General features: G+C 40.0%; 1 protein-coding gene across 2 annotated transcripts in view; it reads left to right on the forward strand.

Moving 5' to 3' along the window:
* Positions 1-25,354, forward strand: part of ATP10B (ATPase phospholipid transporting 10B (putative)) — a 71,174-nt gene that overhangs the window by 5,043 nt on the left and 40,777 nt on the right. For both annotated transcript variants that reach the window (XM_032794353.1, XM_032794352.2), the window contains 3 exons: positions 13,748-13,952; positions 18,869-18,954; positions 22,391-22,497. In XM_032794353.1, the coding sequence (XP_032650244.1) occupies positions 13,748-13,952; positions 18,869-18,954; positions 22,391-22,497 (398 nt within the window). The remainder of the gene's footprint in view (positions 1-13,747; positions 13,953-18,868; positions 18,955-22,390; positions 22,498-25,354) is intronic.

The following is a 25,354-nucleotide window of genomic DNA, read 5'->3' on the forward strand; positions in this document are numbered from 1 at the left end:
TTACCTAGATCACTGGGGAGGTGGGTAGTGAATTTAAATAGAGCATTTTGTAACATAGCCCTTTTCATTTTGCCTTCTTTAACTGAGATAAACTGACATGTAAAGTCATTATTGGTAAGAAAACCTTTCTTATAGCATATTTAAATAAGACTCAGCTGTGAACAGGAGAGAGGGCAGTAATCACTGAAAAATGTTTTAGGCTCTATTGGCTGGTTTATGGGCTTAGTAATTGGTTATGAAGACTTGCACCTGTAGGCTGCAGGTTCACAGAATCATAGTAATGGTGGTTTATAAACTGTAGCATCTTAATTTGCCAGATAAATTAAAAAGTTAATACTCTAATTGCAGATTGATCAGACCTATCTGTAGTCACCTCCATTCCCTGTGCCAGTACAGGATTGTCCCTGCATATACATTTTCTGCCTAGTTCTAAATTTCATGATCAGGAAGTCATCTATGATACTCAGCTTATATTTTCTCTTTCTTAGTTGCATTCACTTTCTTCTAGCTATACTCCTTTGTATAAGTCTGATTAATTCTTCTTTATTCTTAGTATTTAATTATATCCTTTAAATATTCGTGATCAAAGTCCCTTCCCCACACTGCCAGCTATCTCCTGGCAAAGATATGCTGCATTTATTTGTTTCATCTTTTTTCATAGGTCAGTTCCTCCAGCCCCCCTCATTGTTTTAGTTGCTTTTTTCTGAACTCCTTCCAATTCACCATCATCTTTATGAGAATAGGGGCCTAGAACGGAATGTGGCATTCCAAAATATTAAATGGTATGGTTCAATCCTGTTCCAACCCCCACCCCCACCCCCACCACACACACACAAAAGAGGCAGGAGGAGATGAGCCATTAATTTCAAATACCAAAAGTCCCAGGCAAAAGGTGATGGTATCCTTTCACCCAGTAAGAGCAATAATAATCCAGGAAAGCATAGTTATTCACTCTGCATAGAGTACATATGTGAGCTTGCTATACACACAAAGAGACTGAAACTGGAGCGCTTTTGTGTCACTTTCAATCCCCAGGGATTTCTGGCTAGGTTCCACAAGCATTCCCCAGCTGTTTCTCCGCTGATTCACTGAATGTCTGCATTATGATAAACACAGGGTAGCTGTCTATGTGACTGTCAAATTTACTTAGCATCAGCTTTAAAAGCAAGTTTCAAAATTCCTACATCTGCAACAAACATTGGACATACAACCATGATAGCAAACCTTGAAGTGCTTTAGAGTTCATTTCTTCATCAAGTCAAGTAACAGGACACTGCAGGCTACTGGAGAACTTTGCTGTAATGTGAATTTTGGTATATTTGCTGCTTTGAAGGAAAATCAGTGTTTCATTTGCTTTAAACGTTATATTGTAGGGAACAGATCCTGGAGTCCTGATATGATTTTTACTCAGTCCTTACTCAGGCAAAATTCTCACTGACTTTTCAACTGGCTTTCTGCTCCCCAGTGAGGCCTTCTGCTTGTGACATATACACAGATTGCCTTCATGCAGGATCTCCTACCCTCTCATCCCAGTCAACACATGTGCATGCCGCACTGATGATGGGGTTTCCCTAGTATCATTAGGCATGAGCACATGAACTGTCATTTAAACTGAATCATCTTAAAATTTGAAGTTTATTAAATAAAAGCATATACATCAATTTGAAATTTTACATTAACTGCAAAAAGATAATTCTGACATCATATTTTAGTGCTCATTTCACGAAGATGCCCCATTGCAACTTAGTGTCATCAAATATTGGTGCAACGTCAGAACATCGCTCCATGATTATCTCATGAATCTGTAATTCCATTTGACATAATATCTACTCTCTCTTCCCTCCTTGTATTTTTTATTTCCTGGATACTGAAAGCATCAGGGAGGGATGCTGACAAATCCTGTCTGTTTGCTAAGAACTAACCACTTTGCCTGATGTGCCAGTGTGGTGAGCACTCCTGTGATTGGTTCTCTGCTCATATGCCTGTGAAGCTCAAAAGAAATCCATAATGCTACAAGAGCTGCATACTGCTCTAAAATCTCAAGTTGAGTATTACTGATCTAGCATCTTTCAGACTGAAAGGGCACACCAAAAACAAAGAGATACTAGTTAGCTAATATAGGTCCATTCTACTGTTCTTTAAAAACTGTTTAGATGAAACTTAGATTCTCTGGAATTTTCAGACCTGTCTGGTCTGGATAGGTGCATACAACATGTCCCTATTTTGTAAGCTAGATGTACTTTTTTGGCTTCTAGCAAGTTGTGAATGTGGCTCTAGAATCATAATAAACGAGGTCTGTGTTACATGCTGCCAAGCAACTTATTGAAACCAGTGGTATCAAAGTTGTGAAGGAAAAATTTAAAAATTTGAATTCATACCATGGAGAATCTATGTGGTAAAAGAATGTCTAACCTGCTCAGCTGACTAAATTTAAAAGAACATCAGATTCTCAACATTTACTTTGGTTAGGCCCAAGCTACGGCACTGCAAATCAAGGAGCAGTGAATTAGCAATTCTCGTTGCCAGTCAATGCACATCACTGTAGTCATGATTCTTGGCTTCTTTCAATTAACACTTGCCATAACATTGCTAACGCCATCACCTGTTTGTGCACTGCTCTAATAACAATATCTTCAAGGTCTATTGCATTATTGTACCAAGACCTCTCAAGCTTGCTTCCCCCCCCCCCCCCCAAAAAAAAAGTGTGCAGTAGTTTAACAGACTGCAACACCAAACTAATGACTAAAGGCAAAGGGCAAATGGAAGCCCATGTTTCTGGTTTAATGAACAGCAGAATCCCTGACATCGTGGCAAGGATTGCCACAGAGAAGGTGCTAAGAGGCTGAAACAATGAGTGAACAGTTTATTGAGATGCTGCAAGGAGACAAGCAGCAGGCCACAGTCCGGTGCCTTCAGAATTGTGCGTGGAGGTGTCAGGAGGTGACAGAGGTAGTTTGGAGTAAGCTTCCCAAAGGCTTGACAGGTCAATGGGAGCAACTGGAAGCTAATGCAGAATCTGATTAGCAATCATTAAGTAGCCAAGCTTTCAGTGGCATTGTGCTCACTCCATCTGCTGTCAGACAGTATCCTAGCAGCAGCGTTCTGCTCTCAATGCTAATACAAAAAAAACCTGGCACCAGAAACACTGAGGTGTGAAATCAGAAAACTGTCAAATGAACGCATCGTTTAGAAAATGAACTTCAAAGTTACTGGACAGTAGAGTTTGAACAACAGTCAAAAAATACATTTATATGATGATAAAGTGTTCCTGACTAGTACCAGTTCTAAGTCAGTACAGACTTGGTATTGTTAGTCTATAAGTTAAGAATATAGGCATCTTTTAGCACTGAGAGAATAGTACCCATGATAGAAGGCAATAGATTATTTTAGCAAGTAGAAACGTAGGGTCCTTTCTGTGGCGTTAAGGATCATTCAATCCCCAGACAGTAGGATTATTTTAACTGCATACTTTGTTACCTTCTAGAAAATTGCATGTCATTGCAATATCAGGGGCATTCATTGCTACCTTGCTATCTTATCATTCAAGGCCAGTCCTAAGAGTTTCCAGTTACGAAGAACATACATATCTCTTCGCAAATTAGGACTTGTCTGGCTGCACAAACTGCAAATGATGTACAGAACTTTCACCTCTAGGTCACAGGTTTGAATCCAGTCTAAAATGTAGTGAATGAAAGATTGGTACAGAATTGACCTCTGGGAAACAAGTAGGTCTCTTCATTCCAAGCAGACATGTGTCAGCCTCACAAAAATCACTTACATGCAACTCTAATTGACACCTGGGTGACAATGTTGTGAGAGTAGCCAATGAATGGAGCAGCATGGGGACCTAGCTACTTTCTTGTTGAACTGTCCTTTTGTTGAATTTTTTTTCTAGCCTCTCTGGTTGCAAAGGTAACCTACGAAGAATAAATAACTGCAGTAATTCTGTTTACTGAATATATAGCATTGACAAATGTAGACTTGATTAAAATTTCAATCAGAAGCTATAGATGATGCTTCTTGATATAGTTTTAAAATGTAGAATGTTATCAAATGTATGTGTGATAAATAAAAATGTCTGCCTTGGGCCAAAATGTGGCACAGTAACTGTTTAAAAAGGTGTAACGTGCATCATTTTGCTGGAGGACTGAGGGAAAGGTTTTTTTAAAACACTGCAAAAGATTCTGGGATGAAGGAATGAAGGATTCAAGGGTGACGCGGTCACAGGAGGAAAAAAAGCAGCTGACTTTGGGATGCAAAATACACGTGGTTTGGAAGTTATAAATGATGAATAGTTGAAGACTCTTCTTTTCAGGGAACTGACTAGATGACTATTTCAGAAGGAATCACAGATAAATCCTCTTCTTTGTGCCTGTGGCTGGCCGGCTGGCCCTTTAAGGCAAACCAGGCTCAGCCTTGCTGGTGACCAGACAGCTATCCCCCAGCTGAATGTGATGGAGTCTTAATTATGACTGTCTCCAGTTGCAGGGGATCAGGGAGAAGAGTACTTAAACACAGCTGTGAACTTCTGCTAAGGAAGAGACCCAGGAGAGCGGAGCAAGAGAAGTTACCTTGTCGGGGATTGACCTGGGGAAGTCAGGTTGGAGGAGACCCACAGAAAGCAGGTCAGGTTCCATGGGAAAGGACTCTGAAATAGGGCCTGTAAGGAACAGGGAGACCTCTAATGGAATTGGCCAGAGTCCGCAGGGAATGGAGTCAGTGGGGAAAACTTCTGATTGGAAGAAGCACAGAGAAAAACTCTGCAGGGCTCAGGAATAGGGGCAAAAGCACAGAACTTCTGAGTAGCCCAAAATAGGCATGAGAATTACTAGTGTGGTTGTTTATGTCAGCTTAAAGTTGGACCTTAGTTACTCTGAAAGGGGACTGAATGTAAATTTGACCTGGCCAGCGGGCGGAGGTGATCAAGAGGGGGGAATAGAGGCGATGACCCTTATAACGCCCCATTGAGGCGCAAAGAGGCACCCTCTAGGTAAGGTCTTGCTATTACAGTGCTCCAGTGTGGCTAGCTTTGATTTGTCTTCTCTTGGACAGATTAATGTTATTTTTTCTTAATACCCATTTGCACCCCTTCACCTTCCTCCCTATCCCAGTGTTGGTTTGGAAATTCCAGTCTTGTTTGAATCCAAGAAATAAACTGTGAGAACATTGTTGACACAATGCAAATCATTTATTCACGTCCCCATATCCAACAATTTGCAGCCACTCCATTTTTTTGTGAGCCATTCTTCTCAGATAAAGATTCAGAAAGGACCTGTGATCCACACAAATAGATGTGTCAGAGGGAAAGAGATCAGAGCAGCAGACAGTAACAGTGGCCCAGGGCACAACTGATTGCTGTTGGCTGACTGTTGGGTGGGCCTTGGGACAACTTGGGAGGAAGAGGAAATGATTTTCCTAAGCATGAGATATGCAGGCCCATCAGCGGGAGGTGGGAGCAAGAATGACTCTATTGAAAATCCCTAATTTTGAAAGATCCAGGCCCTGTTTTTTATTTGTTCAACTTTCTTTGCCTACAGACTCCTGTTCTTCCTGTACCCCACCCAGGGCCGGCGCTTCCATTTAGGTGACCTATGCGGTTGCCTAGGGCGCCAGGATTTGTGGGGGTGGCAGTTTGCCGCTCTCGGCGGCAATTCGGTGGCGGGAGGTCCTTCCGCGCTCCTGGTCTTCGGCGGCAATTCTGCGGCGGGTCCTTCACTTGCTCCGGGACCCGCCGCTGAAGTGCCCCAAAGACTGGGAGCGCGGAAGGACCCCCCCGCTGCAGATTTGCCACCAACGACCGAGAGCGCGGAAGGACCCCCACCTAGGGCACCAAAAACCCTGGCGTCACTCCTGACCCCATCCCTCAACTCTCTCTCTGAGCAGAGACTCCACACTAACATCTCTCATCTTTTCTTATTTATTTAATTGGGTGCTGCTTTTCCTGATTCCAATGTCCTGACACTGCTTATTGGAACCAGTAGCTCAGGTTTCAAGTTTCCCACATATCAGAAATCACCTCACGTTTTTTTTTAAATTGCATAATTGTTTGCTTTGTATTTGTTCGTTGCCAGAACTGCCTAGATTTGCAACATCACTTTGTTTATTTAGCAAGGGGAGTTTGGGATTGTACTATGCACTTAAATCCATGAATAGCAAATGGACCTTGCTCCCCGTCTATATGAATCTCTAAAAGGAAACTGCTTCATTTGAAAGGTCTTATGTGGTTTCAAAGCTGATAGCTGGGGCGGTGGTGTTGGTCGGGGCGGGAGGGGTTGCTTGTAAAGAGCTCCTTTCTGCCTTGTATCCATAGAGAAGGCACTACAACGTGTTAAAACATACCTGATTCTTTGTACTGAAGAAACTTGTTAATTTCACTGCAACAACTGTATAACAGGTTTTTTTGGGAAACATAGTATTTTGATACAAAGCAAATATGTTCGTTTAATAGCTCTAATTCTCTATGAAGGGAGGAAGAGTCTAGTGATGAGAAAACTGACCTGGAAGCTGGGAACTCCTGAATTCTAATCCCAGCTTTGAAAATGACTGTCATTGGGGCCTTGAGCAGATTACTTGGCATTCCTGCCTCAGTTTCCCCTCTGTAAAATGAGTTAAATAATACTCTGTATAGTAAAATTAAAGTTTTGAAGCTCCTTGAAGGTGAAAGGCATTAAGCATCATAAATGCTTTAATCAGGCTATAAACCTTAGCTCTTTCTGACAGTTTACTCTCTCAACAATTTTATTATTCAGACAACTTTCCTGTAATTTTGTGTATGTTTCACTGAAATTCATAATCAAGTTCATTCTTTCAATAGGCTATTTTTGTTTACATGGGCTTTTTGGACCCGTCTAGGTGTCAGATAATTGGGCCAGGTTTTTCTAAAGATCTTTGTGAGCAAGATGAATGGAACAAAAGAGTTTGGTAGATATTGGAATTAAACAAGAGGTGGGAAGAGAGAACGACAGGACTGCATTGCAGCAGTTTCTAGCACTGTGCCCAAGTATGTCTCATAAAGGTTATGGCACATCATCTGCTTACTGTCGGCTGCCTCTGTCCTTTTGTTTTTATGATCTGTACAAACAGATTCTAAAGTTTTACCAGGAAGGTGTTAAATGCTGTTAGTGTTAAAGGTCACTCTGCATTTGTGTCTTATTAATACCCATCCCCACTTTTGTGAAGCATTTAATGCACAGCTACTTAAATATTTTTAAGGGGCAATTTGTCAAAGTTGCTGAGATGGAACCTTTTTATTTTTTTAATATATAAATAACATTGAACATCAGCTTAACTGAAAATAGAATTGACTTCTTAGGGTGTGGGCTTTCAGCTCATTGTTGCAGAGCTCTGTAAGCAAGGAAATATTTCTTAGCAACCAGCTTCACAGATGGGATGGATTTCTGAGAACAGCTGTGCTAACAGAATTAACATGTAGGGTCAGATTCTGTCAGGCCCCTAGGTGGATGTGCATAGGGATGCAGAGGATGAGGGTGTAAGGAGTTGCTCCCTGTGCAGATCTAGCCACGGTTGCATGTCTCTGGCTTGCATGGGCTCAAGGACTGTTCCCTGACTAGTGCTGCTAGTTCCATTACCCACCCCAAATGGGGGAGTAGGGGGGAAGTGTACTCATAGCCCCATTCCCCCTCTACCCTGACTAGCCAACTGTGGATGGGGCACATGCCACAACCTGCTAGGAAGACAGCAGTGAGCATGATCCCCAGGTGCTCCTGGAAACACAATGCCTCCAGGTCTTGCTGGGGCAGTGCAGCTCTGCATACCTCCATTGTCAGCACAAGCCTTACAGGCACAAGCCTAAAGAAGTGAGTCAGTTGTTTATAAAGGCAGTTTATAGTCCTCCTGACCGCCATGATATTCTCCCCATGCGATCTCCAGGCCCACTCATTTGGCCAGGAATATGTAGCCTGGACATTGGCTTTACACTCAGGATACTAGCAGAGCACTGGTCTGTGGGACCAGTGGATTGCTGAACTGGTATCACACTAAATAATTTGTCCACAATCAACAACATGTTTCATAAATGTCCTTTACATCACCCCATTAAATCACTCTGTTCACCAGTGTGCTGTACCAGATAAAGCATAAGAGCAGAAAACTACAGTGTTGGTGGCTTGAAACTTGTTCAGGGTTCAAGTGCAAACTTATGCCTTAGCTATGCAGGATGGTGAGAGCTCTTCTTTGTCATGGGGCATCTGCAAAATCTTGATTTATGTAACAGTTCTAGAGCCCTCCAATCAACTCATACTACTTTCAGTCAGAGCTCATTAAGTGTGACTAATATTTGGGTCTATATAGTTAGATTAGCCAAATTTGAGAGAGACTTTCCAACTCTGAAGAGAGGGAGTCAGGGAAGAAGTGAGTGATCACAACAGAGTTGGTCACAAGCAAAGGTTATAAACATGCCAGGAAAACCTGTACTGCCACATACAAAATGGACCCCTTCCCCTGTAGTGAATGGGGAATCACTGAGACAGTGGCTGACCGGACTGTCAGTGCCTCATAATCCTTGAAAAATAAATGTTGCTCAAGAAAACAGCACTTCCTGCAGCATTGAAGTCAGCACAGCAGCTTCAGAAAGCAATTTAAGATGGTACTGATGCACAGGGAGTGGGGAAGCAAAATAGGGCCCGAGCAGAGCACCCAACCCCTCTTTCCCCCCTCCCCTCCCCAAAGACCCCTTGGATCCAGAACTAAGCAAAAGAGACAACTGAAAGACACTAGGGGACACTAGGACCTGTGCTGCATCTCCCCTCCCCAAGCCATGTGGCCTCTGTCTGACTCTTCCCTGCAGTTTCTAGCCCAGTGACTGAATCCAGAAAAGCATCAGCAGAAAGTAGTTTGAGCAAGGAGCCGTGGACACCGATGATATCATCGGACTGATACCTGCAGTCTTCACTCTGAACGTCCTCTCCCCTGTGCTGTTCGGCTTCTTGTACCAAACTTTTCTCACCTCCTCTCTTCCTTTGTCTTTCCAGATAACTAATCTCCTTCTCAAACACCCCAACAAAACCCCACTGGAATGATTTTAAATAGCAAAACAAAATTACAGAACTGACATGACATTTGCCACCATTGCATTGTTGCTTTGCTTATATGTTCTATCCCTTTCCCCTTCCTTTTGTCTGTCTTGTCTCTTTAGAGTGTAAGCTCATGGGAGCATGACAGATGTCTCCTCTTCTATATCTGTGCAATGCTTAGCACAGTAGGGCCCTGTTTTCAGCTGGCCTCAAAGCACGGGTATAGTAAACATGATAAATAATAATAAAAATGACCTAAACAACTACCACATCCTCTCTAATGTTTCCTTCCTACTGAAAGGTATTGGGAAGCTGGTGGGTGAATTGGAAGTTTTCTGAGAAGTTGAAAGTATTTTTTTTTTTGAGGGTAGGAAAAGAGCTTGACATCTATTAGTTGAGAAGTTTTTCTGGGCATGCAGCATGGCATGAAAAGAAGGCACAAAGTCAGAAATGGGTGAAGGATACAAAAAGCAGAAGTGTGTGTAAAACATCGGAGTAGAAGGGGACAAAAGAAGAAATGAGGGAAGATTTAAGAATTAACTATTATTGCTATAAATATTTAGCAATATTTAAACACATTTCACACCCAGTATATTCACTGAGAGAGGTTTGTGAAGATTCTTACAAGGTGGGTTTTTAAGTAATAATGTAGAGTGGATGCAATGAGGAAATGATTCACAGTTGTGTTGCGTTAAAAATTGTTATCAGAAAATGGTATGTGTTGGCATCAAGAGGTTCCTGGGTAGCAGGATGTTATATTCTTCCTTTTTAGATACAAGTATTTAAACATCTAGAGGTAGAAATATAAATTGTTATCTGTCAATACGTAAGCAGGTTTATTGGGCTGCAGAGTTATTTATCTTTTCAGACAATAAATCTTCATATTCATGAAAATCAGTAGTAATTATGTGTGTTGTAGGTGGAGCAAACTTTATATTTGTTCAACATCCGGGACATGCTTTTTTTTATTATGCCCTGAAAGTTCGTGACTGCTCAGAGCTACAAATTAATGCTTATAGCTAGTTAGATATAGGATTCACTACTAGCCCTGATAGCTGAGAGATATTAGACATTACAATCACATATTTCCAATTGTTATTGCATTTTTCCCCTCCCACTTCAATTCTGACCTAATTTTGAGTAAGTCAAGAGTATTAGAGCCAGTACTTTACCCTGTCTGAACTCTTGAGTCAGATTTTTTCAGATTATGTAAAACATTTATTTCTAGCTCTTGGGGTTCGTGAAACATGCTGGCTGTTAAAATCATGGTTGAACTGAGGAGAGTGTTACGGGGAATAAACAAAAGTTATGGGAATAGGCTGATTTTTAAAACTTGGGTGTCATAGAAGCCAAGAAATATAGGGCTGTAAGGGAACTTGAGAGATCATCTAATTAGAAGTAAAACCTAGTAAACCTATAGAATAGAATCCTAGGAGTCCTGACTCCAAGTCTGGTGTAGAAATCAATTCTTCTCTTAATGAAAATGAAAGTTAAATTCTGGAAAAGCCTTGAGTGGAGTACTACTCAGATATTTATGTGAAGATGAAAGGGGGTGGGAAGGGACCTCAGAATGAAATATCTGGCGTGGCTCTGTGGCCTTTTTTAAAGACCTTTAAAAATAAATCAAGCTGCAGAAACTGTTAGGCTCATGCCTGACAGGTTGTGTTTGTTGGTTCAAGGCCAGCATTAGTGGGTAGAAAGCAGGGCATTTTCCGAGGGCCACATGCCACAGGGGATGCTGTGCAGTGGGGCTCAGGCTTTGACTTCAGAAACATTGCAGAAATCTAGTGAGTGAGCAGGTAAGGGAGGTGGGGTGTGTGCACACTCTGTAGTTTCTGCCCTGGGCCCCAGCAAGTCTAACGCAAGGTTTTTCAAAGGCACTCACCATTGGCCTAACCCTATTCCCACTATATTCAAATGTAAAAGTCCCTTTGATTTCAATAGGAGTAGAGGTAAGCCAATGCTGAGTGCTTTTTGATCTCACCCTATATGATGCATAATCAAGTTACAGTGTTCTGGAATGCTTCAGTCATGTGCTGCTGCATTATTAGTTTAGCACTGATCTTTCAGAGCTGTTAATATTCTTCTAGGGTAACTGGGGTGGTAAATGAAGCCCATATCCCAAGATGGGAGAGAACCCAGCAGAAAAGTGCATGACCATATTTTGTATGCCAGGGTGCAGAGCTGGATAATCAGAAAGTGTGGAAGAGAATTCAGTGAGCACATCAGATCACGTTGAAAAGAGAGTCACCTCCACAAATAAAAGATCTGTTCCAAACTTCCTAATGAGACATAGTTATTAATTAAGGGATAACGCTCCAGGTGGAGAAGTATACAAGGCAATGAATAGCCTTTCTGGTAATTAAACAGTGAAGAGAAACTGGGGTGTTGAATTGCCACTTAAATCATTTAGCAAACATCTATTCTAGTATCTTTCCCTATTGTAGGTTCAGAAATAGGATACTTCAACAAACCACATTACAAAAGTAACCTTTCTCTGCAAGATTCTTTAGTTTGGATAAGTTTTTCCCACTAACACTAGCTGACGGAGAACTGAGTGGCATGGAGTAGAAAAGAGGGGGAAAATCCCGTTACTAATTTATGGCTAAATGAAGAAATTATGCAGAGAAATGAATGTGACTTGTATTTATTGCCTGGATATGCAGATGATGAGCTTTGATGAATAAACTTGTTCAAATGAAGGGTTAAATAGGATATAATTGTTAAATGAAAATTGATGTGTTAGGATACACATGCTACTCCAGAGCAAAAAAATCGTTTACACCTGGGGAGCAAGCAAAGAACACAAACTTGGTGGTAAACTAGCAAAACAGGAGGCGATTCAGATGGGAGATAAGTCTGGTAAAAGAGAGGACAGACTGGGTAATAGAGAGTGCAGTGGAAATATAGCAAATATATCACAGTTGTGAAGAAGATTCCTCTATTGTGCAGAAAGATAACTACTTAATACGTTTCTGCAATGGAAGATTCTCTGGTTTTCCTGTTTTGACTAGGGCAAAGATTGCAGGATCATTTCAGTCATCTGGGAGCTGGGGACAATCCATGGATTCTGGTATCCAGGAGGCAGACACGAGGATGGGGGACTGATTTGCATTTGTGTAGTTGTGTGGAAGGAGCCCTCTTAGGGTGACCAGATGTTCCAATTTCATAGGGACAGTCCCAATATTGGGGAATTTTTCTTATATAGGCACCTATTACCCCCCATCTCCAGTCCTGATTTCTCACACTTTCTGTCTGGTCACCCAAATCCCTCTTTCCAGCCCATGGTTGAGGACGGTCCAGTCCAAGCACTCCTTATTGGGGAGAGGTGACCCCTGGACTTACAGCCAATGAATCACACTGTTTTAAATGGCGTTGTCACATCTTGTCAGTCAGACCATACCCCCCACATGCTATATATAAAACATGCCCTATATTTCTTTATTTTAGTCGCAAACATAATAAGCAGAGTTCTAGCTAATTCCTGCCCTGTGTCCTCTGTTTTTATGAGGGAACTAAAAAGTTTCCTGTGTCAGAGCACACTAATGAAATATTTGCATATGCAATAGATACTTTGCTCTATGACACAGTTTGGCCAAAGTGCAGCAGCCAAATCAGCCATTTCCTGCTTCCATTTATTTCCTGTGACACATGACTGGCCTGGGGATAGGTCTGGTAAAAGGGTCTAGAGACAGGCCTCAGGGAAAAATCTGATATGATGGAGAGTTTCACACATCCAAAGGAAATCTGTGTGGAATAAGACCTAAAGCAGGCAGCTGAGTATCAGAGCCAGAGAAGCTTGAGGCAGCAGACAGTGTTCCAGCGACCCCAGATTTTCTAAAGCCCAAAGCTGCAGTCTGCAGTCACTTTCAAAAATGCTTGCCCTTCCTTGAACCATGGAGGGAAAGTCTGTTCTCTAGTTCTTATTTTATTTATTATGCTTTGAAACAAACCATATTCCTTTTCCTTAAGTCCCGAGGCTATAACTCTTTTCTGTTTTCACTAATTCAAAACCTGTAAATGTTCTTCACCTTGAGATTTTCATTGCCCTTTAAAAAAAAAAAATCACAGTATGTTACTTATTTTTAAGGTGGTACCTCTCAGTTGTTGCATGTGTTGAAATCATGCATATGGGCTAAGCCTGAGGATTGTCGTAACCTTTCAAGATTTAATAACCAGGGAGAGCTGAAATAACTGCAACTGAGAAGTTAGTCTGACTTGTTCAAGTGTCTCTTTTTGGTGTTGGGAAACCCCAAATAAGTAGCCTTCCAGCCTCAAGTAATGTAGCATTTTCTGTGGAATGTTTGAAACTCAGTACAGAAGTTCTATTCAGTGCATCTTTCAGGCTTCAGTCTTAAAATGCGATATTTTTAAAAGTGCCCACCATTGTGAGGCTTAAAGACTTAATATTTTCTCGTAAGAGACTAAACATAACCTGGGGTGATGCTAGTGTCTTAGATAGTTATCACCACGGTATCATTTTACTTTGAATGGGATTCGGTTAAAGATCTTACTGTGTACGTTACACAACTTGCTTTCCAACGTTAGGTGTGTAGAAGTGATGCTATGAGACTATAGATTGGTGCTCTCTGTTTTCCTATGCACCAAAACCTAAATTATGGAATACCCCAGTTTTCTTTTCTTAAAGAACCAGTAGCTATAGACTTTTCTTCCTAATGTGGCTATTCAAATATGGCACTTCTTTAACACAACAGGAAAGAAAGCGACTATATTGAGAAGTGCTGGAAAGATGTGCGAGTGGGAGACTTTGTGCAGCTGCAATGTAACGAGATCATCCCTGCTGATATCCTGTTACTGTACTCCTCCGATCAGAATGGGATCTGTCACTTGGAGACTGCAAACCTCGATGGGGAGACCAATCTTAAACAAAGACAAGTTGTGAAAGGGTTCTCTAATCAGGTAGGCCTGCTGGAAATGTGACAATATTCGGGCTATTCTGCCTCTGTTTCCATGACAACTGGTGCCATGAAATGCAATATAAGCTTGTTCTGAAGGTCTGAATAATACTTACTCAGTCTCATACAGCCACAGATGCATGCCATGAATGTATAGTATGGTAAGCAACAGATTTGTGTAGGTGTGTTACAGACATGCACAATTATAAATGAATATTATCTGGCACAAATAAGTGCTTATATTACCGTGTTTCCTGCTTGTAGGACCAGATGACAGTACTTTCTGGGTTGCAAGTGGTATTTTGCTTCCCACTGGGCAGAATCTGCAGTGGCCATTTCCCAATGTCCAAGGAATTCCATCTCCTTTAGACTGTGCAGGGATACAAGACAAAAACAAGAGAGTTGGGTGAAGGGTGACCTGCCTTCTGCGTAGAACTAGCAATTCAATTCACTACACCCTTTCTAATTCAGTCTTTGTGCATAGATTTGAGGTGTAGCTTTCACCACATTCCCAGCCACTCTTATGCCCCATGAGTTTTTATTGTTAGGTTCCTAAGCAACACTTTGGCATATATTAACTTGTGGATAAATAGTTCCAGTGCACAGTAAGCTGAAAATAACTTTGTGAATGGCCCTTCTTGAAAATACAATATATTATTGTGTAGGCTATTAGGACAAATTTGAATTAAAATTGAAGATTGGCTGTCTAGTCATCAGTTTGTATGTTGGGCAGTGAGAAATTAAATATCTGATGTTTGATATTATTGCATAATTCATATTGTTCCTTTCTCCAAAGCAACTGATTGAATTATTCATTTGGTGCCACCTTTTGAGAAATCCTAAAATTGAGACAGTTTGACATTAGAACAGTTATATTCATCCCACTCTTGAATGACTTTTCAAATATACTAGTGACAGGTGTCAGATAAGACAAAACAAGTTTAATCAGCTACATCAGGAGGAATGGAATAATTTGTACCATTGGAACCAGAGTTGCAAATAGGGCAAAAATAAAGAACATGTAGATAATTCCTGGAATTAAACATCAATGTTTTAGTTAGCAGGAAGTGAGAATACACATAAGGCACAAAAATAGGAACAACTATTGCAGAAATCTCCAAATAGATATTTGTACCACAAAAAATGTTTCATTTTTTTAATCCCATTTTTAATTCACTTCAGCAGTTCAGTAGTTAGGTAAATCTGGCAGCAAGTTCATCCCCTATTCCACCCACCTCATTTAATTCAATGGAGACTCCTATGGCTGTCATACAAGGCATTTCTCAGAGATCTTTAGAGTCTAAGTAAGTTAATACTCATAAGATCATATGAGTACTGGGGAGAGAACTAAGAAATAATTTTACTCGGTAGGTTTTATGTTTTGTGCTTTTCAGGTTCAGAGCCCATGCTATTATTTTGAACAACAATAAAATTCCATTTTTTCAGATGACTGGTCTTTAAAATGTATGGACTCAATCCTGCGAGGCTCTTTCTCCTCCAAGGCTATGGCACCTTTACCTCCCAATGAAGATAAATGAAAGTTGAGGGCAATAAGCACCTCCCAGCATCAGGGCCTAAATCAGTATGGCCCATTGCACTGATCTGTTGTGTCTTTCAAATAACTTGTCTTCCCATTAGCTTTTGTTCTGACTATTAAGGTACAGGATAATAAACTGCATTGTGTTGTAACTATTTATCTAGCTGCTTCACATTCTGAATTATCCACTCTGTTTACAATGTGAGAGGATCTGTGGCTTCAGTTCATCTCCTAATGCTCCAATTAATGTAATCTTTTATTAATCTAATAGTTTTATTCATCTGTTTATTTCACTGTTTAAAATTTGTCCTAATTAAAATTCCTATTGAATAGATTTGCAACCCACAGTTAGTTTGCATTCTTAAAACTATTTACTTAATTGATTATAGCAGTCCAAAATTGTAGCTAGTCCTCTTTTCAAATGAAAGACTATATTTACCTTATTACATTAAACATGAGGTTACTTGCAGCACAACTGATCCTCTGATGAAACAACAGATCATCATCATTAGTGTCACAGTTCAGGGCAACTGCACCTGTATTTCCACCTTGTGGTCCCTCAAGGGGACCCACTCTAAGCTCCCTGCTCCTCAGCCATCGCCTTTCTTGGGCAGAGACCCAAGTCTATGTCCCTTCTGACTGGGATTTTTTCAAGCTGCGGAGTCCCCTGCCTAGATTTTGTGACATCCCCAGCAAGCCAGACTGCCTAAACAGGCCAATGTCTGTACTTTCTTTGTTTTCTCTCTGAAGGCTATGAACAACTGTAATGGACAACAGTCATAAGTTACTACACCACTTTTTCTAAGCAAAGACATTTATTCTTAAGATGAAAGCACTACACAGAAAACACTAACAACTATAAAAGAACTTATACACATGCTAATAAGCCTACGAGAGGTCACTCTAAATCCAAACTCAGATGCTGGTAGGTGTCAGCCTTCTAAAACCCACAATGGTCTCAGATTTAGTTCATAACTGTCTCAGATTTTAGAACAAGAGAAAGCAGCCGGGCAGTTCATCTGTTTCTTTATACAGCTGTGGCTTTGATGTCTAGTGTCCAGGAACAGGTAATCAGCAAACAAAGAACCTCTCCTCAGAGAGCAGCTTCAAAAGGGAGGAATTTTGCATAACTGGAGGTCGGGAACTTGCATTTACCTCGCCTTAGGCATTTCCCAGGAAATCCACTTTGAAAGTGTTGTCCCAAAAGTCTTTTCTCATCTGGTATGTCATTCAGTATAGTCCTTTGATCAATCACGCCTTAAATCACATCTCTCTTCCTCCTGGCCCCGAGAGGTTTCATAAAGTCTCAGCCCACAATAGTACCTAAACTTTGCATTGAGTACAGTGGACCCCAAAGATACTTAAACTTAATTCAACATGTTTTTTTCAAGCATATTGCAGGAAATTGCCATATCTGTCACCATTAGTTCATTAAGTGAGTTAGGAAATTTCAAACACTTCAAATTTTTGATGGAAAAAGGGAGAAAATGTCTGCATTTTCCCAAACAACATTATTAGTTCATTGCATGTGGTTTATTTTTATTATATTTTTTAAATATGAATATCAATACCACCCATTCACAGTTCAGAGTTCACTCCTCTGAATGTAGGTACAGACAGGGAAGATGCAGGAAGAACCTGTCATATCCTTTAAATGAGGATAAACCACCACCACCACCACTGGTTGCAGTCAGGTGCCATAATTCTACACATTCTTCACCCATGGCTTGGAATTTATCTCGTGCACGTGCTTAAGTGCGTTGCTAGATCAAGTCTATAGTTCCATAAACCTCAAACTATCTCTAAGCTTTGTAACAATAAGTAGGAGAGACTCTTAGTGCAAAGAGTTGAAACTAGAGCTGACTGAAAAATGGTGGTTGAAACTTTCTTCTGTTGAAAGATGCTATCTCATCAAAACTGAAATGCTTCACAGAATCTTATTGATTTCTACAAAAATTTTGCTGGGAAGTTGTCTTGACTAAAGGATGGAAGGTAAGAGGTGTAAGAGGGAAATCAGCCCATCCCAGAATATCCAATAACCCAGTGATTAAGGCACTCACTTAGGATATGGGGGACTTGGGTTTAAGTCCCTGCTCTGTATCAGGATTATTGGCTATTTGAAGAGGTTTATTTTTCTCTGCTTTTCACAACAAAATTTCAAAAAGTCTCATTTTCGTTCACATCAAAATGAAAACAAATTTTCAAAATGTTTCATGAAACTAAGTTTTCTGCCCAGCATAGTTGAAATCTGTATATTTTATTTTATAGATTTAACAACATAAACCAAAATGTATTGAACTACATATTTAACAAGGAAAAAGAGGAATAGAAAATATTACATATGTGTGATGTTACCATGTTACTGATACCTTATGAACTACATCTTTTGTATTTCCTACCTTTTTATATTATAACTGAGCAACCTGAATGTTAAACAAAACACAAAATTCTGCACTAATAGGAGGCCATCCTCAATTCATCAGCTATTAACTCAGTATCAGTTGTGTTCTGAGTTAAATGTGCTTTGAGCTCAGATTATTTAGCTTGGTTATTACCTTGTTACCTTCAAGTTACCTAAACAAACCACATGCCCTAATGTGTGCTTTTTGCATGTATAAAATGTTGACCTCAGTAAGCTTGGTGGAAAGCAGTTTGGATTGTGGTGGTGTCTAGTAGTGTTAGAGGTTAGAGTTTAATGAACTAATCAGTTTGTTCCCTTGACTTCCTGTTGTTTGTATGTTTGTTGTCAGCACCACATCATGTTGTGACCATATGTCACTGGGTATTTGTGTACTGTATAAATGTTGGAACAATAGAACTGGAGCTAGTGCTCCCAGAAAAGCCAGAGATTGAATGAAATGTCTGCTATGCTGAATGGGATGAAAATGCTCAGTTAAATCTAAGTATGGTCAGTTTTACTTTTTGTTAATTTGCATAAAGAAAAGGCCTGGATTGATTGGTTATCTTGTAAATACCTCATCAAAACAAGATTATTGGAGGAGCTAGCAGCAAATTTGGCCAACTTCTGCCTTTGAATGCATCCACAGCTCACTGAATTCAATAAAAGCTCTGGATGCAAATCCAAGGTCAGAATTCATATTTTATACAATAATGGGAGACAAAAGGCTGGATGAGTCTGTATGTTGCAAGCCATGAATTTGCCCTCAGCAGCTCTTGCCCATTGTTCTTTATTTTGCAGTAGTGAGGTGGATCTGTTGGGATTGTTGCATTCAATCTAATGTTATATGACCCTTCCAACAGAAGGCTTCCTATGCTAGCAACCATAGACATGTTTGCCAGTCACAACTGCTGTGAGATGTTTTGATTGTTACATTTTTTAAAGTACATGTTGGACTTAATCCCCACTGTATTTTCTTTTGTAGAACACTCCATTTGATCCAGAACTTTTCCAAAATACCATAGTCTGTGAAAAGCCAAATAATGATCTCAATAAATTCAACGGTTTTGTGTAAGTACTTGCTATCTGTTTCTATAAATGTGTCAAATCCCCTCTGAGCTTAGAACTAAGTATTTAACAGAAAGTAATAGGTTTAATAGCTCCACCACTTCCTAAGCTGTGGAAGCTGTGTTGTAGGTCCAGCATAGATGGGATTTGGAGTTTGTAGCTAAATCAATGCCAATACTTGTGTTTGGATTCAGTGTTGCCTGAATCACATGAGCCCTTCTCATGAGACTTCAGCTATGTCTGAATCCAGGTATAGGTCCCTTTAAATTTTAAATCTGACCTGAAACCAACACCAGAAGGACTTGTCTGGGCCAGGGTCTAAATCTAAATCTCTCCTAATGTTCAAAGGGGTTCAGGTTCAAAGATCTAGATTCTCTATATGTATGTTCACAGGAAATAAAAGGCATCCAGGGATGAGCTACTGTGGCTTGATTTTCTTGTACTAGCAGAAATGAAGAGTAATTCCATTAAAGTCAATGGGATTATACTAATGTAAAATATGTGCAAGTGAGGAAAGAATCTGCCTCTTATTTTCAGTTACCTTTTGTAAAATGGTTATAAGAGGCATACATAATGCCTCTTCATAGGAGCAATGAGAATATTAGAACTTCTGGAAGACACAGTATGGGCCAGGTTTTGTTGTGGTGTATTCACTTTGTTGTTCTCCATTGGTGTAAACCCATATGAATCTGGCCTGGAAGATTTACCCAGTGTAAGGTGATCCTCCACTTACTCTCCCATCTGACATCTTAGAAGAGTCAAGGGGTGCTGCTAGGAAACCCCTATTTAATATTGATCCAGTTTTGGCCTCCTGGGACTAGTTGCTTGGAACATAAACTATGACAGCCCTCTCAATTAGGCTTCTATGGCACAGGGCAACCTGCCCTACATAGAGGCTGCAGCAGGATACTGGGTGTGCAAGGATGGACTGTATATCACCTATGCGCGCACACAGACTGCACTGTGTGCCATCAGATGGAACCAAAGATCTGACACCAAATTTTGGAACTCTGACAGGAGTTTTGTATGAGAAATCCATTCCAGAAATATTTACTATCTCCCAAGCTTAGTGGATGCAGAATCCATTCAATGTTTCTCATCATGTTGGTCCAAGGACAGCAGAAAGAATCTTCAGCAAAAAAATATTCATTGTAGTTTAATGCATTTAATGATCAATGAGGCTTGAGTTCTTCCCTCTAGTTTTACTATTAGTTAGGACAATTTAGAAGCCTAGTCAGGGGAAACCAGCATTATTTTAAGTAATTTTCCAACAGAAGTTGATATTCCAACAAATGAGTGTGACCCAGCACACAATGAACACAATGTCTCCAGCAAAGAATCTGCTCTAGAACAGTGGTTCTCAGCCAGGGGTACATGTATGCCTAGGGGTATGCAGAGATCTTCCAGGGTGTACATCAGCTCATCTAGATATGTTCCTAGTTTTACAACAGGCTACATAAGAAGCACTAGCAAAGTCAGTGCAAACTAAAATTTCATAGAGACAATGACTTGTTTATACTGCTCTATATACTATACACTGAAATGTAAGTACAATATTTATAGTCCAATTGATTTATTTTATAATTATATGATAAAAATGAGAAATTAAGCATTTTTTTCAGTGACACTTTTGTATTTTTCTATCTGATTTTGTAAGCAAGTAGTTTTGAATTGAAGTGAAACTTAGGGGTACGCAGAGAAATCAGACTCCTGAAAGGAGTACGGTAGTCTGGAAAGGCTGAGAGTCACTGAGATTCCTCCAAGAATTGTTTCTAAGTTGTACAGTTATTTTCTGTAGCTTCACTATAAAACTATAGTAATTCCTAAGAACTGGCTCTATTGAAATCACAATGCCTGTTTGACTTGCTTGAAAAAGTGTTCCTTACTGGATTGAAATTTGAGCAAAGGGACACACAGAGGCTTTTAGGATATGATCTTACCAATGCCTTATCTAGACGAGGGAAAAAAGAGGTTGCTGGAGTTTTTTGTGTGTTAGTGAAGACATTTTAATTAATGCAGTTTAACTAACACATCAGCAGTGCAATACAATACAATACTGCTATGTCACTAGTTTTGGGACACTTAATCTTTATTGCTCCATAAACTGATTTTCATGTACAAATAGCATTTAATGTCTGACTGCCTGATGTTCATGTGCAAATTGCTTTTTTGTGAGCAAATGAGAAACTTTGGGCACTTATTACAAGCTACTTTTGAAAATCTGTCCCATTCATTCCCATGACTGATTCGTGGGTTTACATTGCAAACTGGAGCGTATGCTACTTTGCCTAGCTCATGAAACTTAAGAGCAAAGTGGTTTCCAACAGTCCATGGAGTTTGTTTGTAAACATTCTGACCTAATTCTTCATTGTCTTGCATCTTGTGTTGTCATTTACAAATGGGCAAACTGGCTTGAAAACACTGAGTGCACTCGTTTACCTTGCACTCATTTGCACAGGTATAAGTGATTATGTAAGGTGAGAGGTAGTGTATAATCAGGTATGAATAATACCATAGGTCACCAAGAGAAGTTAAAAAATTAAATGGAAGCCATGAACACTTGGGAAGCTCCTGTTCAATGCTGATGTTTAAAGTAGCAATATCAGTTCCACCATGTTAGGACTGACCCACATCATAAATCCCAACTTGAATGACCTCAGCAGGAACCTAGCTTGGTGTGTAATAGAGTCTTTGAAAACATCAGACTTTCACTGTTGTGTTGCTGGAGGCAGATAATGACTTGTTTACTTGAAGGAATAGCTTCATAGTGATTTGCTCAGCATGTAAATCGAACCTCCGCTTCTGCCCATCTTACTAGCAATGAGGTCTGTCTTGTGAATGTGCGTCCTAAACTGGGATTCTGTAAAGGAGGAAGAATGCTGGGATCAATAATACAGTGAAGGGGAAAACTCACAAGCTTCTTTGAAAAATCTCTTCCCCCCAGCTGGTGCCTCACAGAGATGAGCCCCTGAATGGTAAACACAGCAGACAAAGGATATTCTTCATATACACGTGTGGTATCTGTACAATTGTGCTTCTACAATTTTACAAAATTTATTAATCTTAACCATTAACCTCAGAGAGAGAACATCTATAAGATTTCTTTAATAATTCCATCTGAATTGTGAGTTAAATTGCACAGTCTGTCTTATCTTCATTTATTAAATACTGAATCTGCTAGGCAAAGAACACAATCAGAGGCTTCAACCACATAAATCATCTTAAGATTTAAATTTTGATGCTTTAGTCCATACAGACAGGTTCTGTATCATAAGATACAAAGACTTCTATACACCTCCAGTGTGGATCCCTGACTGAAGCCAGATACAGTGAAACATTTCTCAGTCCTCAAAATTTGCTGATTCAAACCCAAAGGGGAAAAAAATGCATAGAACAGAACAAAAAGGCAAATCTTATCATTTTATTTTCTTCTTTGTAGGGAGCAGCCTGATCACAAACGGATTGGTTTTGGCAGTGAAAGCCTTTTGCTTCGTGGCTGTACAATCAGAAATACTGAGATTGCAATAGGAATTGTCATTTATGCAGGTAACAACTCACTTTTTACCTTTTCATTTAGCTAAGTGTGGAGTTGCTCTTGAGATATCTTACAATGAATATGTCTAGTCTGATACTGAGCCATAATACTTTACTTTAAGAAGTGGTAGTTTATGGGAATGAAATAGGTTGATAAAGTGAAAGTACTGGCCGTTTATCTCTAAGGGTTTGGTTCCAATCTGAAGCTAAGGTTTCCGCCCATTGGTGCCTGATGGCTAATAGTGATGGTAGATGATCCTGCTTGTTAGTTGATTTCAGATGTCCTGCTACTCAAAAATTGGTGGAGTGAAGAAGGCATAAAGTGATCTGCTCCACATCCCAGGAATGAGTCCGGTACAGGTGGTGGGGAACAGAGCTTAGAGACACCTCATATACTTATACAAGCCATAAAGACATCAGCGCCCAGATCTGTAGCAGCATCACAAGGTTCACAGTTGTAGTCAGGCCTTCTATTGAGCTCAAATATTTTCATGGGTGATTGTTGGGCTATAGAGGAAGAACAATGGCCATTCCTCCCAGAACACTTGCTAGCTGAAATGTGAAGTGACAGTCACTGTGAGTGTCATTCATTTGCACCCCTGGCTAGATGCCAAATGCTATGACAATGTCCATTTAACAGAAATACCTGTTTCTATTATGGCAACCTTTGTACCACTCCAGCACAGACTGCCAAGCCCCATCACTCACCTCCTTGAAATAGCTACTATAAAAAAAATTGGGGCAACTGTTCACTGTGAAGTTGGGATCATTTCTCTTCACTTCTCCTTTTAGGAATCCTACTTTTCTCAATGCATGTCTATTGCAGTCATTTTTGGTGTGTTCTTTTGATCACAGATCCTAATATGGTTTGCATCTCTGCTCTTTACTTGAATGTCTATTCACTGCTTCCTCCACTCATTTTGAAGGTTAGAGTATCAAAGTCATTTTTGTGCCATGGTGACTGTGACCTGAGCATGCCTTCAATATGATTTTTTCAGCTGAGACCCACTTGTTAATGTCAATGTAAGAGTTTATTCTCACTTTTTTGTTTCTAAAATTAGATTCACCTACAGCATCTTCTCTGAGCCAGCACTAGCTTCATTTCTGGGACTCATTGACATTGATTATACTGTGACTTTTAATCAGGGTCTGTAACCTCTTTTTCTGAATCACCATTATCACTTATGTTATATTTATATGATGACATGTTCTCCATTTGTATAACTCGGTTACCTCTTAAACTTACCTTTAATGGAGACATCTGTGAATTGTGGAGCAATCGCTGAAAGTGATTGCCTAGCCTGTGTGGCTCACATCTCACTGGTATGTGACTTTACTTTCCATGTCTACGCAGATGGTTAAATGTGAGGCAGTTGTGCTAAGGGAAAAGGGCATACAGGCCTCATAGCTGAAGCTTCAGCCAGCACAGGGCGATACACTCTTCCAACCATGATAGAGGAGGGGCTACATGAATTGCACTCATCCCAGACATGAAGGTGGTAGGAAGCAAGAGAGAAACTTCAATCCTGCAGCCAAGAGAAGTTCTTCCCTTCATTCAGCAACTAGAAAGTGAGACATTAGTGTTCATAGGGTGACCAATTTTATAGGGACAGTCCTGATTTTGGGGTCTCTTTCTTATATAGACTCCTATTACCCCCCATGCTCTGTCCCGATTTTTCAGACTTGCTGTCTGGTCACCTAAGTATTCACCTGCCACCCCCTGCAGCTAAGCAAGAGAGTGAGTTAAAACAGCATGTTCAGAGTTATGGGGAGGGCCTAGAAATGCAGTGTAATTCATGCCTCTAATTCATAGTCTTAGCCTGTCACAAGATGATGTCGAGATCAAATTTTCATTCTGAGCTTGCTGAGATATTTTTTTTAGATTTTAATATATTTGGGATCAGGGAGGTGTGTCTATATACATGTCAAACACCTAGCCCATTGGGGCCGTCATCTTGATCGGGGCCTCTAAGCACTACTGAAATAGGAACAAAGAGTAATAATAGATGCTGTGCAATATGAATTTGGGCTACGATGTGGAACAGCAACAGCATTAGTGGCATTGCTGGACCACTTACTGATCACTTCCTCTTCCTGTTTAAGGCATGCTTCTTTGACCTTGTCTTCCCAAATAAAAGCATCTAGCATATGATAAAACAAAGGAAAAAACAACCCATCATTCCCATATACCATGCAGTTGCAAACAAAAATCTATACATAGTTTATCCTTTGGAGAGATAAATGGAGAAAGAATCACATATGACATCATTTAAAGCACCACTGGAAGTTATTTAGCTATCAGAATGAGAGGTGCAGTATGAAAAATTAATAGGATAGAAAAAGCAGGCTCTTACATGCAGGTTTCATCTTTGTACTTCTTTCACTAGTCTCTTATTGCCATTACAAATGTAGTAACTTGATTCGAATTTAATACGTTTAATATTTTTCTATCCTACTGTGTTGTTCATACTTTACAATCATATAATGAAGAGCTAAATAACATTAAAATAATTCACTTCTGGATCTGACATATTGGGTTTTCTGTAAGTTTGTACACGTCAAATGTGACTAACAGCTTCTAATTAAGCCAGTTTAGCTGCTGAGATATTCAAAAGTAGTTAGAAATCAGTAGACCACCTAATCAAAGTTTTTATTTCTATATATAAAAGGAAGTAAAATAAGATGTATATTATCTTATTGTATAAGATTTTTATGTTTTCCAAATCTTACTTTACTTCCTTTTCACATCAAGCAGATTTAGCTGTTAAGTAGAAGCACGTACGTTTCCCTGGATCTTCAAATGTTGGTATAAGCCTTGTGGTCCTGCTGACTCTACTGCCCTTGTGAGAGTGAAATGTGTGTGACAGCT

The sequence above is a fragment of the Chelonoidis abingdonii genome, chromosome 7 (assembly GCF_003597395.2).
Source record: "Chelonoidis abingdonii isolate Lonesome George chromosome 7, CheloAbing_2.0, whole genome shotgun sequence".
Classification (NCBI taxonomy): Eukaryota; Metazoa; Chordata; order Testudines; family Testudinidae; genus Chelonoidis; species Chelonoidis abingdonii.